The sequence below is a fragment of the Mercurialis annua genome, linkage group LG1-X, assembly GCF_937616625.2.
Source record: "Mercurialis annua linkage group LG1-X, ddMerAnnu1.2, whole genome shotgun sequence".
NCBI classification, from domain to species: domain Eukaryota; kingdom Viridiplantae; phylum Streptophyta; class Magnoliopsida; order Malpighiales; family Euphorbiaceae; genus Mercurialis; species Mercurialis annua.
In genome coordinates this window covers 43045275-43057376 of record NC_065570.1, presented here as the reverse complement: position 1 = coordinate 43057376, position 12102 = coordinate 43045275, and the positions used below count along the sequence as shown (strand labels likewise).

The 12102-nt window shown below is 29.7% G+C and overlaps 1 protein-coding gene across 1 annotated transcript; it reads right to left on the bottom strand.

The window, feature by feature from the left end:
- Positions 1-5877: 5877 nt before the first annotated feature.
- On the bottom strand, positions 5878-11318 carry LOC126664820 (plant UBX domain-containing protein 11). The gene is made up of 10 exons (XM_050357383.2): positions 11152-11318; positions 10955-11070; positions 10803-10858; positions 10616-10697; positions 10130-10195; positions 9957-10024; positions 7975-8187; positions 7392-7884; positions 6541-6807; positions 5878-6351 (listed from the first exon to the last, which is right to left on the bottom strand). The coding sequence occupies exons 2-10, from the start codon at positions 11058-11060 to the stop codon at positions 6107-6109; spliced, it is 1596 nt and encodes a 531-aa protein (XP_050213340.1). The 5' UTR covers positions 11061-11070; positions 11152-11318; the 3' UTR covers positions 5878-6106.
- Between the last annotated feature and the right edge of the window lie 784 nt (positions 11319-12102).

Genomic DNA, 12102 nt, shown 5'->3' with positions numbered 1-12102 from the left:
GCATTCTAGGTAAGGCATATGAGCCAAGTCCCCGGATTCAGTATCACCACACCGGTTTTCAGAAAGAAGCGGCGGGGTGAAAACAACTAAGTTGTTTAACTAGCATTATTGAACACGCATTTTGCTTATATGAATATTTTCAGAACTATCTTTACGTTAAATGAAAAAATGTTTTAACGATATTTTGTGAAACGGATCATATATGAGATATGATCTAGATTTATATTTGCAAATATTTATAGGGGTTTTAGGCTTACTACGGATTTCGGAACAACCATTCTCATTTCCTAGTGCGGGTCTCGGCTCGAGTTTCGAGGAGGAAATCAGTTCATGACAAAATCCTAAAAAAATACCAAACCTTTGCGATATTATCAGTTATGACCAAATCTTTCAAAATGTGCAAATATAACCCTTTTAAGCAAATTATGTTCCTTTTATAGCCAAATTCGAATTAAACCGATTTATTTGCCAACATAACAACTATGTATATAAATTTTATCACAATAAAATATAAAATATTTGCATGTTGTGTCATAAAAAAAGGATTAATCACAATAAAAAAAAACAAACCGATTTAAAAATGGCTATAAAAGGAACATAATTTTTAAAATGGATTATATTTATAAATATTTTTTAAAATTATTAATAACTGACAAAAATCACAAATGTTTGGTATTTTTTTAAGATTTGGCCTTGTTTTTATCCTCCTTTGTGAAGGTTGTAATAAGGCATTAGCATGTGCATGGCCTAGTAAAACGGGATGGGTTATGGGATGACCGGTTCGTTGGCCAATCAAATTTACAAATTGACTTATATTATTTTTTAGTATAGAAATTAATTTAATTTTTTAAATGTTTATCTATAATCTCTTCAAATTTTTATAGGCTATTTGGCAGACCGGCCCTAGACATAGGTCATTACGGCCAATGCATAGGGGCCCCAAAGTTTAAAGTGCCCTATATAAATATGTGGTTTAAAAAAGGAAAAAAGATCATATATTTTTTCAATATTTGACTTCCGAATCAAGTAAACACTCAATACGTCCGGAAAATTTCAATCATGCTCCTAACATCTTAAAAAGTGGACAATCTGGTTCCAATTTTAATATACAAATAAAACGTTGGGAGTTTAGTTGTCAAAATTGGAAGGCCTGCTTGTTCATTTTTTAGAATTTTGGGAGCATATTTGAACCTTTTTGGACGTTCAGGGCTTACTTGATTATGAAGCCAAATCTTAAAGGCATAAATGACTCTTTTTCCTTAAAAAATATATATTAAATTTTTTTATAAAGTATAATTTTATTGGACATTTTTATGATGGGTATTTAAGTTTTTATTTAAAAATATAATTAAATTCTTTAATAATTAGAACATTAAATTTTAAATCTCCTCATATTTATATGAGGCATTTTCAAAAAATACTAAATCTTTAAATATATATTTACCGGGTCTTTTAGTATAGATGTGGGAATTTTTATTTTAAAAAATGAAAAAAAAAACCCGTAGTAATACATATGTAGTTTCTGACTGATAGCAGCAAAAATAATATAGTGTAATTTATATATTTTCAACGGCTAGGATCTAGTCTCTCACTATTTATATATTTAATGAAAAAAGAGGCTATTATATTGAAATTATCTTTATTTCAAACATATTTATAACAAGTTTGTCCATCTTTTTATAGTTTTCCACTTTACACTAATAACAAATATTTTTATAAAAACACCTACTATATATTACAACATTATCTCATTTTCGGTTAAAATTTTATATAACCACACTCTCTTTTAGATCTCTTCTTTTTCTTTCTCTCAAAATTCTCTCTTATTTTCTCCTTATTTTCCGTTTGATTTTCCATTTGTCTTTTCCGGTTGCTTTTCCGTTCGCTTTTCTGTTCGCGCTTCCGTTCGTCTACTTCCGATGCATTTCTCGTCTCTTTCTGTCGATTTTCGGTTCATTTCTTCCATTCGCGCTTTTCATTCGGCTCTTCCAATCGCGCTATGGATTTCTCGACATCGTTTTTAGATTTATTGTAATTTTTTAGGTTTTTTTGTGATAATTTAAATATTTTTATAAATGATTGTAGATCTGTGATTTTTTTGTTTATAAAATTGTTCTACTATTAATATAATTATTTTTTCTTTCTCTTATTCATAGGTTTTTTTATTTATTCTACTGTTACTAATTTTGCAAAAAAAACAAATTGATTAATGGTGTATTTACAGTGTTTTTATAATGTATTTATAATGAATTTACGTTATAGTGTATTTTTAGTGTATTTATAGTGTATTTTTGGTATTTTTCGGTGTATCCATATTTTTTGTTGTATTTCTGTCTTTTTTTAATATATCTATGGTGCATTTGCAGTGTTTATGGTGTATTTGCAGTGTTTTTATGATATACACCATAAAAACACTACAAAAATGTCATAAATGCACTACACTATTGTTACACTATAGACATCATAATTACACTAAAAAAACACAATAGATACACTATTATGAGTGTTTATCCCATGCAACGGTTGTGCCACGTCATTTAAATAAAACCAATGAGCACTTGCGATAGGGAATCTTTAATTATTGTTTATTTTTTTATTATTAAATATGAGCACATGACTAATGTCTCATTGGTTTATTGCATGAATGACATGGTGCAACCGTTGTGTTGGATAATTATTCCACTATTATACACCATAGGTATACTAAAAAAATAGTAAGAAAAAAAATCTGTAAAAAAAGAAAATAAATCATTAAAAAATGAGAAAAGGTATTTGTGAAATTAAAAAAAAAAAAAAAAAGGTATTTTTTTGTAAAAAAAGTTAGAGAAGTACAGATCAGTAGCTTGATTGTTTTTTAAAATACAAATCAGCCCTTTTATTTTTTTTTGGGCACAATTAGCCCTTGTGTTTTTTAAATTGGACAACTAAACTCTCGTTGTTTTAAAATCGAACAAATAAACTCTTTTAGTTTACTCTTGAGATACTTACTTTCTCAATTTTTTAATAAATATTTTAAACATTAAAATTATTTTTGAACTTTTTTACGATTATGAGAGACATGTCAGCCACTAACGAGTGTTTTTAATCATGTTGGACAAAAGAGGTTATTTATTCTATTTGAAAATTGAAAAAGCTTAATTATACACAAAAAAATAAAAGATCTGATTTGTACTTTCGTAAAAGTTACGAGAGTTTTTTTGTACCTTTTGTCAAAAAAAGGTAAAGTTGTAAATGAAATAGGAAATAGTGTATTGTAGGAAATTCCCTCTATTATATTATATGTGCTTTTTATTAATTTTTTCTATAAAAACATATTTTTAAAAATATCTAATCATACGCTTTTTAAAAAAAATTACCAAAACTTTACCAATAATATACTAAAGTTTACTAAAAACGTACTTTTTAGAAAGAAAAAAATGTGAAAAGAAAGTGTATTTTTATTGAAAAAAAGAAGAAGCATACTTTATAAATAATTGACGAAAATAGACACTTATAAACCAATCCCAAAATAAATCTCTTAGGGCTTCCAAATATGCGACAAAACCTTCAAATTTGGTGTTGCACGTCGATATACTCCCTTGAATTCTTTCAAGCGGATCACTAGCTCGTCATATGGACGGATGTCTCTGAAAATTATTATTGATCGCTTCAGTCTCTTATTGTGTTTTTACCTGTCTCAAAAAGAAGGTATCTACAGTTTGCCTCTCTTTGACGAGAATTGACAAAGAAAATAGATTCTTGCCAAAGACAAGACTCGTTATTTAACAAGTAATAAGGATATTGTCCACCTATAAAGTTTTTCACTCACAAGTGGCTTGAAACACTTATGTCTAGCATGAGCATTGCTGGTTAAATTTCTTATTACCGATCTGCTTTTGAAAAGTTCATGCAACTGTCTTCTACCCCTAAAAATAGTATTTCTCAACCGTTATGAATGTCATTCGTTATTTCTGAACTGTCTAAAATTTACTCTGTGGAATAAAACTATATCCATCCGTCGTCTCAAGGGTCGTTCAATGACTTGAAGGTTGTTTGGAGATTATCTTGTATGATGCCTCGCGGAGGGAACAACATCCCCTCAGCTGGCCCGAAGGCCATTTCAACTTTTGAATGTCAATTATCTTGTAAGTGTCTTGTAGAGGAGACAACATCCCCTCGGCCGTCTCAAAGGGCATTCAATTGTTTGAATTTCTAGATTCTGTAATTGTTCCACAATATAAAGAACCGTATGAAGTTTATTTTAAACTGTTGCATATAAAATTTTATGGAGTCTTCTGACGTTAACAATTTCTCCTATGTCCAAAGTTTTGGATTATGGCGGGATTACTATAATGATGCTCTCTTCGGGGGAGTATTAGGTTGCAAAGGCGGATGCACATAATAGAGGGTGGGATCCATTTATGGACCGCCCATTTTTTGAAAAAAGAAAATTATTTATTAATAAAAATTCATAATTGTGTGTAAAATTTTAGTAAAATAAATATTATGAGTTTTTTTTATTGAAGATAGGGCATAAACTAACAAAAATTATTATTTACTAATTTATCCATTAAAAAAGTAATTTATATTTATAAACTGAAATAATAAAAATTACTCTTTTCGTTCTTTTTTAGTTGTCCATTTAATAAAATATATTTATCTATACTTATTTTTCCATTTAGATATTTAAGATGATTTTAATCCTTATCTTCCAAATTTATCCATCCCTAATAAATGACTTTATGTTTTTAATTTAAAAAACATTTATTAACTAATAAAGCTATATTAGTATTTCTCTTTATAAGTTAAGACAAAAGAAGTACTATCTTGATATGCACAATTTTGGTTAAATGGACAACTAAAAAAATGAGCAAAGTAGGTCTCTTTTGAATACCTACATATATGAAATTAAAATTAAAATTCTAAATAATAAAAGTAAAAATTCAATATAATATACACAATTTTAATATATTTATTTATTATTGAATTTAAATATCTTAATTTTTATATATATATATATATATATTTATATATATAAAAATTAAGATATTTGAATTCAATAATAAATAAATACAAAAAATTACATAGATTTGTTCATCCATTTTGTTTATTAATTTCTATTAAACTTAATAGTGTATATTTATTATATTTATTATGAAAAGTGATCGAACTTTTTGATGAATATTGAATGATTATTTAATAACATACATGTGGATTTAGTAGTGTGATAATGATGCAATTCTTTGATACTTTTAAAACTAAAAATTCGTGAAAATGATTATAATAAATTTATTTTAGATATTATATGATTAAAAATATTATTTTAACTTCATCGAGAATGATTATAATTAATTTGTTTTATTATTTAAATCTTATATAGTCAAAAGATTATGAAAATTGTAATTTAAATTTTTAATATATTTATATGAAACCCTACTATATTAAATGTCTGGATCCGCCACTCTCAGGTTGCAACTTGCATCCTTTTGAATTCTAAATACCTCGATGCTTTTCACCGCTGGGGAATCTGAATCATCTGAGTATAGTTTACAAATAAAGTTACAATAAAGTTATTTCTTTTTTCAATAAATTTCCTATTAGTTTTAATCAATCGATAGAGAACTAGATTTTTAGAGAAAGAAAATGTATAGATAGATCTAATTGTAAAACAAAGTCGAAAAAACAGAAATATTATTTCAAATCAATCGATTCAACTCAATTTTTTCAATTAGATTTGTATTAAAAATTTCACTAAAAGTATTTGTATAAAATAAAAAACAATCCGAACCAAAATCACTTAATTTTATTTATATTATCAAATTGAACTAAATCAAATTCAATTCAGTCATTCAGTTTGATAGAATGTTTGCACACTCCTAATGCCAACACAGATGATCATACATAAAAACCAGTTCAATTAAAAATAAACCAATAAACTTCCAGCTCCAACTATTTACAAGAACAAAATAATTTCAAGTGCTTCATATTCATTACGGAAACTATTGTTTCTTCTATCTACTAAATTATTGTCTTAGTATGGTAAAGTATGTACTCATATTCAGCACCCATTTAAAGTCAGTAGCTGATAAGAAAAAGAAAAATGTACTGCAACCCTATCCCAGAAACCTTATTTACCATCATTGTTCCCACCATATTGAGTTGAGTTTCCGTTCCAGAAGGCATTCCTATCATCAAACCGACCATCATCTTCGTCATGTTTCAGCGTATGAATATTGCTTCCAATACGAGAAGTTGTTGGTTGCCTATTTCTGATGTCATTTCTACCAGATGCAGAAGAGTCTCGGTTTTGCAAGTTGCTGGAATAAGGCCTCTCTTCTCTTGCAGGGTTGTTTTGGAGTGCTGGATTTGGACCTGTATTAGAAACGATCAGGTAATTTATAAATCCAGCAACCATGGAGGATATAGAAAAATTTTACAGGCTTCATAATTCATATATGAGAAATTAAATATTGGTCTGCATAAAACTGCATAAGTAAAGCAACTTCTTCGACATACTTGCATTCAGAATATAAAAAAGTCAGAAAAAGTACGGAAACTTACTATACTCCCACATGCCGGGTTGAGGCCGTTCAGGATTTGACGAGCTTGTGTTACCACCAAGATAGGAAAGAGGATTAATAAATGATAAGATGCTTCTGATGTATGCAAAATATCCCCCATTGCTTGCAGTTGTTGAATCACTGTTCCTTATAGTTGCCTGGTCAGAAGAAGAACCCCCTCTGAGATAACTTGTGGACTTCTGATGAGGAACTACTATCAATGCTTGTCTGTTGAACAGCCCCAGCTCTGATAATGATTTGTTTAAATCTAGAAGAAAAAAAATTAGTTTGATGTCATAACCCCTTACTATCAGTCCGAATCTATTGATTAATGATGAAACAATTCTTCACTTGCATACTAAACTTAGAGATTAAGACCTATGGTACCAAATCATAAAATACAAAACTAAATAATAGAAAAACTGTAATTAAAAGAGCACAAAAGTCCCTGCAATAATGCCAGGTTAATCAGGCTCATTCTGTAGAATTGTGGACATGACATAGATGCATAGCCAGTTGACCAAATACATAATAACATTTTATTAATTGGACAAGCTCCACTCATCTTCTCCAATAATACAACTTAAACCCACATGGACAATCAAATATGACAAATTTGCACCATCTAATGCTATATTAGTATGCAAAACGAAGAATACCAAAATGAACTGGGCAAAGAAATGCAATTCGTCACAGCCTCCATAGCTTTAGAGAGATGTAGCCTGTAGCAAACTATGCAATAAATTTCATGTGAAATAGATGTTCTAACTGCAACAATTAACAACTCAGGATAGTATTGGGCTAGCTAAATCATTTCCTCGACATGTATGCTGACATGCATAATAATCGTACCTTCATTGTTGAACACCTTGCGAGGGTAAGGAATAGCAAGATTATACGAGCCAAGCCCACTTGATTGGTTTCTGTCCACATAGTCTATGACCATTCTTAAAGTACTTGTCAGAGAAAATTTATCTTGTAAGTTAGCACCACTGGGCAATCGGATATTTAAATAAACGTCACTAGGTGTATTGACTCTCTTATCATCACAAGCAATGTCATCCTTCCCTTCCTCTCGCATTTCTTTATTTGTTTCATTAGTAGCTATATGTGAATCTCCTCCACCACCTGAATGATGAGTACTAATCTTTTCTTCCACAGGATCATTTTCAGAGCTAGAAGTCATGCCCTCAGCAAAAGAGTCGTTTTGGTCAATAACCATAGGAATAGGTAACCCCTTCGCTTCTTTAGTAGAGGATGTGGAATCCTTAGGCTCACTGCTTTTTGACTTGACAGCATTAGAAGACTTTGGGGATTGCTCGTCAATGTCTTCAGTACTTTTTTCCTGTTTGATTCATATAAGTCAGCCATGCACTTAATTTAACTATTGAGATACTAAAAAGCAAATAAGAAGACAGTTGAAGCTTAAGTCTACCTCAACAACTTCACAATTGTAATTTTCTTTCGTTGTCTCAGCAGCAGCTGGTCGTCTAGCATCTGAGGACTGTGCATGTTTATCAGCTGAATTTGACACAGCAATACCTGAAGTACTACCTTCACCAGACAGGCCAACATCTGATGAAGTAGATGCAGATAGTTCAGGTTTCTTAGCAGCAAGTGCTGCGGTGAGGACAGTTGCAGTTGTATCCTGTAATTATAACCAGAAAATTCAATTTGAAGAGACTGTTGAAATTTAACTGTGAGATATGAGCGCATCAACTGTTCATATAACTAACGTACAAAATGCCTTGCAACTTTGGATCAGTGGACATACACCTATAATTATTAACAGCAAGATAGTCTATACTTTGATCTGCCTTAAAATAACGCATTGTAGAGTCCATGCTAGAGAAACTTTTGCTGGTGGGCTCACAAAGAAAAGTAGCTCTGTAAGCTGTACAGATATTATGCATCTATACACATGTCAGGAAGGAGGGGAAGTAGAAAGAGAGGGTACTACAATACATTTTAAGTTCTGTGTTCAGAAGAAAAAAAAATCTAAAAGTAGCATGTCATCTGATCAGTGCCAGATTGATGTATGTTTGACTGATTTCATGTTTATTAAGAACCGGAAAATGAAAAGAATAACTAAAAAGGAAAAATCTCAGTCCGAGATTAAACTTTATCAGCTGGCTTCACTTTAAGTTCAATAAAAGCTCTTATATGTGGGACTTTACTCCAAAAACCTTCAAACGCACTATGTAATGTTTTTGTTGGAGGTATTGCAGAAGTAATTAATAGCTATGAAATTTGACTTGAGAAGCAGATGGAGGCAGACGGAAATTATACCTTTAATAACAACATAGAGAACTATGATTTGCCATATAATAATTGCAAGACTTAATAGAGGTGTGATAATTAGCAATGTATTAGGTATTATTATCTCTGAAGCACGGAAAAGTTTATGGACCAATGTTTCAGCATTTCCCAACATTTTAGAAACGGAATCCTTTGAGAAACTGACAAAAACATGTCAGGCTGTGTCTGCAATTAACATAATATAGGAAATCTGTTTTCTATTCAAAACTGAATTTCCTTTACTGTTACACGTTATTTGAATAAAAAGTATAAATAAAGTTTATTTGAATTTCTGTAAGGATGGATGAAAATAGAGTTTTGAATATGTTTAAATTTTTTAGACTTTAGACTATGCATGTAGGATAGCAATTTTTCTTTTTAAAATTTGATGTTAAATTATTAATTCTTGGAAAAAATATTTTTATCTTTTAAAACTTTATTTATTTTGTGTTAGTTTTCATTATTGTGTTTTGTGTTATATTTTGTATATCAGTTTAAATATTATATGTGGAGAATTTGATTATTTATATATTTAAGTTATTATATATTTAAGTTATTATATATTATTTGTTTGGAATTTCTTAAAAAGATTTTCTTTTAAAATTATTTTATTTAAAAGTAGCTTAATATATATAAAAAAGATTAAAATTAAAAAGACAAACCCAAATTTGTTTAATATTAACATGTTTTTCTCAAAATTTGAGTCTTTTATTTTTGAAAATATTGTTCTCCGTATCCATTTCATGAAGTTTCTGTTTCGCGATGCCGTTTGTGGTATTTAGATTATTATTGATTGCATGTTACAAAAATGAACTTAAACCAAAATAAACATGTAGATTGAACAGAGAATATGCTTAGAAATTCTAATCCTACAATAGTTTTCAGAAGATGGCAAGATGCAATGCTCTTTATTGCTCTCGACTCTCATTAAGCCGTAGCGTATCGAATGCTCTCCTTAAGACATAGATATTTCAATAACCTTAAGCCTCAAAGTAGTGATTAAGTTTAAAGTGCTTCGAGTCAACATTTATATATTACGACCAAGTGTGATATAAATTTCCAACAAAAGGATTACAGAAAAATTATAGCAAAGCATATCAATTGGCAGAAGAAGTGAACCTGAATATGGAGACTCAACCACGCTTTCTCTAAAGTGGAGGCAAGAACTTCAGCAGTGACAAATCCTTCTGTTGGATTATACAAAAAAAAAAGTAGTAAGAATTTTTTGTTAATTGTAAAATCGAAATTCAAGTGCTTGCTTGAAACATAGGTTGTCATATAATTAGAATTACCATTTTGCCAAAGTTGAACTCCATTGTAACCGATAGCTATTATAGATGGGACAATCTTATATGGATCTGTAACAAGTTGATGCAAGGATACCGTCTTGCTTTGAAGTAAATTACAAAAAAGACTCTTTTAAAGTAAATGAAGTAGAAAATACCACCAATATGAAACAAATGTAATCGTCATACCTAGGGAATGAATGAACAAAATTTTACGCCGACCCTAGTTTTGGAATGCAATCTCATGCAAAAATACTATAACAAATTTTAAAGTTTGGAAATTGAATTCAGTGCTTAAATTGGACATGTGTAAGAGTTTCCTCTGTGTCAATAACTGAGTTATCCTATCCAATGTCTTAATTTATTTTGGTGATACCTTGTCTACAATAGAAAAGCACACAACAAAATCGTAGAATATTGGCACAGCTCAAACATTGTTACATAACAATATAACACGAAGCATCTAATGCTTACAATACCAAAAAAGGATACAAATAGCAGAAAAATTGACAGCATCAGGACTTCCTTCTGTAAGATGCAATAAAATGCAGTACTTAGAAAGCGACTCTGCCACCTGATTACACCACACACACACACAAAAAACATAAGAAATGGATACAAATTTCAGCTCGAAATCAAAAATAGCCAAGATAACAATAATAATAATAGAGCTGATTACTTTGGATTCAGTCCATGTGGATCTTTCCAGTTCAAGTGATGCAGCATCATCAGAACCTGAAAACAGAAGGCCCAACAACATCAAATTAAATATTACTTCTTAACCTAGAAAAAAAAGTCAGAAAAATAAATAGGAAGATGAATTTGACTAACCAGAAATATAAACAACAAAAAGCTTCTTCTGGTTCTTAGATTCAATAATGGCTTGAGGAATTGATCCTTTGTAAGTAAGGGCAGATAGACAATGATCCCCCTCCATCTCTTTAACACTAAATTAGAACAACACCACAAAATTAAACACTAAGAACAAAATCAACCCTAAATTGGAATTGAATAATAATAATTTTCACCTTGTTGGATTGGAATTGAAGTTGGAATCAGCGGGTAGTCTAGAATAGTAGGAGCGCGAGTCGGGGACGATTTCTAGTAATAATGACTAACAATTTGCTTACACAAATAACTACAGGGGCGTCATCAATCCGGTCTGGCCTGCCTGGTTTGATTTTCGAGAAATTCTTAGGTAGACCGAGTTTACCACATCATCATAGAGAGTTAACAGCTAAAATAAAGTGCAATTTAGTCTCTCAATTTTTTTTTGTATAAATCAATTTAAAATCTAAAAAAAATACTCCCTCCGTTCCACTCTAATTGACAAAATAACTATATTTCAATAACCAAGACAAGCTAATAAATGACATAGAAAATTATTTATATGCCCTTCTATTAATAATGGAGTTAATTAATGCTATTAGTATATTAGTCAAATTTTCATTAAATACTCATCATTTTTTATAAAAGACATGGTTTTAAATGAGGGTAAAGATGGAAAATTAAAGAATAAAATTATAGTTATGTTAGTTTTGTCAATTAGAATGGGACAATAAAAACTCCATATTTTGTCAATTAGAGTGGGACGGAGGGAGTATAATACAAATACAAATTTATTTTTAATAAATTTATAACAAATTTTTAATAAATTTATTTTTTTTAATTAGCGTAACGTTTCTAGAATAATTAATTTGAATGTTATTAAATATAAAATTTATAAAAACAAATTATTATGTTTTTTTTTTGTAGAGGTAGAATCTAATTAAATTAGTAGTTAGTAGTTCAATTTTTATTTTAAAATAGGCCTTAAACCACTTGCTCTATTGAAACGTGAAGCCGAAATCTCAAGAATGTACTGAAGCGTCTTAGCCACTTTGGCTAGATCTCACTGGCGTAAAAATAAGTAATTAAAAACAATTTGTTATAATATTATTACACATATTAAAAATTATAATAGAGATTACGAAGAAAAA

Coding starts and splice junctions, on each gene's coding strand:
- LOC126664820 (XM_050357383.2), bottom strand. CDS start 11,060: ATGGAGGGGGATCATTGTCTATCTGCCCTTACTTACAAAGGATCAATT. Junction 7,885..7,974: donor ACAATTGTGAAGTTGTTGAG/GTAGACTTAAGC, acceptor TGAATCAAACAG/GAAAAAAGTACTGAAGACAT. Junction 6,808..7,391: donor CAAGGTGTTCAACAATGAAG/GTACGATTATTA, acceptor TTTTTCTTCTAG/ATTTAAACAAATCATTATCA.